We start from the raw sequence: 2,973 nt of genomic DNA, 5'->3' as shown, positions 1-2,973 counted from the left end.
AGAAATGAAGACCAGCACTCCAAGGATGATGGTCTTTGTAGAGGGGCCTCTCATGTGTGTTTCGAGGGATGCCTTGCAACACCTTACTCCTTATTTAGAATCTCAGATTGGAATCATTACCCTAATAGGGCTTTTCAGTTATAAGTTACGTTTGTGGCTCCTGCCTCCCAAGGAGTTCAATTTTAGCTTTGCATTTTTTAACTTAATTACCTTTTCTGTTCCAATCTCCCAGTTTGCTTTCATCCATGTGTTATATATAATCACAAGCAAGGAAGACGTCTTTGATAATCCTGACTTATTTGATGGCCTGGTTAATGCCACAGTTTCTTAGGCAGCTTAGAGCTCTAGCTGTTAAGGGCTAGCCCACATTCTCAGTCCAAGGCAGCTCCACTGTCAACAATCCAGTTACCTGAAACGTTTTTATTATCTGCAGATTTTCTTAAAATTGCCTCTGCAGTGGGGGATTGCCAGATGTCACCCAGAACACACAAACAGCCCCACTACGGGCCCCTGTTCTGTAGAAAGAGGCCCAGTCTTCCTTCTGAAGGTTGCTTTTTAAAACCAGAATGAAGGTTGCTTTTTAAAACCAGAATCATCTGGACTACATTCTGTCTCTTCATTAAGATTAGACTATTCTCAGGAACAAGGGCTGGGAGAGGGCTGTGTCTTTTTTGGTGGGTAAGAGCCTTTCCTGTTATAATTGAGTCCTCGTGCTGGAATGAATGGTGTTCTCTTTGCAGGTTCAGTGTCTGTGGTCAGATATCAATCATTCGCTTCCCCGACACCGTCAAGCAGATGAGTAAATACAAAGTTGTCCTGTCATCTCAAGACAAGGACAAGTCTTTGGTCACCGTGGAGATGGATGCTCATGGATCATTTTGTTTTAAAGCAAAACCAGGGACTTACAAAGTTCAGGTGTGATGCATTGTTTTAAATTTAAAATGTTTTGAGAAAAAGCAGTGATTTTTAGAAGGGTTATCAGCTCGAATGGGGTTAGAGAAGGAGCATTGCAGTTTCCAACATCTTGTTTCTAAGTCTTTACAATCCTGCACCAGTAGAGTAGAGCCAGATAGGCATCCAGCTAAAAAATAATGCCATCTGCCTCCTTTTTTTCCAGTCTTGGTGTTTGTTAGTATCAGGCCACCAGTCACTCCTCTACCTTTAGGCTTCTGGCTGCTATAGAATATCGATGAGTCCAAGAGGACACCAAAAATGAACTCTACTAATGGCAGCTCAAAAATGGCCACAATGCGTGGCTTCTGGGACCCCAGGCCAAAACGGAGCTTCCCATTTCCTGCTTTGCCCTGACTTCAAGATGGCTGGGCAGGGACCATGCGACTTATCCATTCAGGCAGGCTGAGAAGGGGGAGACGCTCTGGCCTGTGGTCTCATCACCATGGTGAAGGCCCAAGCCACAGCTGGCCCAAGGAAGCAAGAGACAGGACAGAGCAGAGGTCAGCCCACCATGCCTTTCAGTGCAGTGGCCCTGCCCTTGGGGAGAGACAGTTTCCGTGGGCTCTCACCCATCAAATCAGCAGCTGCCCTTCCTCCCTGTGGAAGAGCAAATAACACAAAGGGAGAGGGCCAGGAAGGTTCCCTGTTACACTCTTCTCTCCACTAGGGCAAAGTGGGGTCCCTCCCTCTGTGGGAAACAGGGTAGGAGATTGCGTTCTCCTTGCTTCCACAGAACAGCATGGTGTGTGGGTTGACAGCTGCCTTTGTGAGACGGTAGCTGGCTTCCTGCGAAGATGTCCACATTGACAAGCCTTTGGAAGCCCTTTCGGAAGCGTGATGGACTTTTCCGAGGAAGGGCAGTGTCATCTTTACTAGGGATGAAAGAGTTGACCGCTGCTACCTTCACCTGTTCCTCTTCTTAGCCCATGAAAGGCACGCAGAACAATAGGAAGAAGAAATGACTTAATTGCACCAAAGTGTCATCCACATAGTGTTGACAGGTTCAGAGCTTATGCTACAAGTGATCCGAAGCCGGGAAAAGGGACTGGGATGTAGTATGGTTTCTAGTATGTAAGGGAGGCATGTCTGCTTTGTGTGCCTGTGGGGAATTAGACCAGAAAGACTTTTGTTCATACACATGGGTCTGTTGAGGCTAATTTTTCCATCTGGATGGAACTGTGTTTACTTTACACAAGTTATTGGTGGATTTGTTGTGATTGTTAAATGGGCCTGGAAATGAATCTTTGGCCTTCAAAATCTCTTTAGCTTTGATCTCAGATGAATGTTCTAGTGCCCTGTAGGTCAGGGGGAAGATCTTCTCGAATGCAGCCTCTAACGTTCCATCCACGTTTCCGCAGGTGATGGTTCCTGAGGCAGAGACCAGAGCAGGGCTGACATTGAAACCCCAGACGTTTCCTCTTACTGTGACCGACAGGCCCGTGATGGATGTGGCCTTTGTACAGTTCTTGGCATCAGTTTCTGGGAAAGTCTCTTGTTTGGGTAAGATATCACTGGAAAGTGAGAACACATAATTTCAAAGAAGTCAGCTGGTAGGAGTGGGATTTGGGAAACTTTTCCTTTTGCCTTTGTTGTTCGCTACTGATCACCTGCGTGCGATGGAGGCTTCTTGGAGTCAAGTGGATGCATGTTAGCTTGAAAGAAGCACCCCCTCCGCCTCCGGCCGCTGCCTCTTAGGAGCTCAGCAGTAGCAAGAAGCTATTACATAGGGTTAGGATTCGAACCTGTGCTGAAGCCTTGTGAGGGGTCACATGGGGCCCTCCCTTCTTTTTCCTGCAGACACCTGCGGTGACTTGCTGGTGACTCTACAGTCCCTGAGCCGCCAGGGTGAGAAGCGGAGCCTCCAGCTCTCCGGCAAGGTCAACTCCATGACTTTCACCTTTGACAACGTGCTCCCTGGAAAATACAAAAGTAAGAATTGGAATGCAACATCCTGTGGCCCTCACACACTTCCTGTCTTTGTAAACTTTCTAAAACCCAGGTCTCAAATTGTATCACGAC

The 2,973-nt window shown here is 47.1% G+C and overlaps 1 protein-coding gene across 1 annotated transcript; it reads left to right on the top strand.

Annotated features, from left to right (window-relative positions):
- Window positions 1–740: 740 nt before the first annotated feature.
- LOC116465710 (BOS complex subunit NOMO3-like) lies at window positions 741–2,933 on the top strand (the record flags this gene model as incomplete). The annotated part of the gene is made up of 3 exons (XM_032148690.2): window positions 741–915; window positions 2,313–2,454; window positions 2,752–2,933. Coding segments are annotated over 3 exons (499 nt in total), but the record flags the coding sequence as incomplete, so codon positions are not given.
- Window positions 2,934–2,973: the final 40 nt, after the last annotated feature.

The sequence above is a fragment of the Hylobates moloch genome, unplaced genomic scaffold (genome assembly GCF_009828535.3).
Source record: "Hylobates moloch isolate HMO894 unplaced genomic scaffold, HMol_V3 SCAFFOLD_8557, whole genome shotgun sequence".
Taxonomy (NCBI): domain Eukaryota; kingdom Metazoa; phylum Chordata; class Mammalia; order Primates; family Hylobatidae; genus Hylobates; species Hylobates moloch.
The sequence above is the reverse complement of the archived record's forward strand: the minus strand, read 5'-3'. Positions and strand labels throughout refer to the sequence as shown.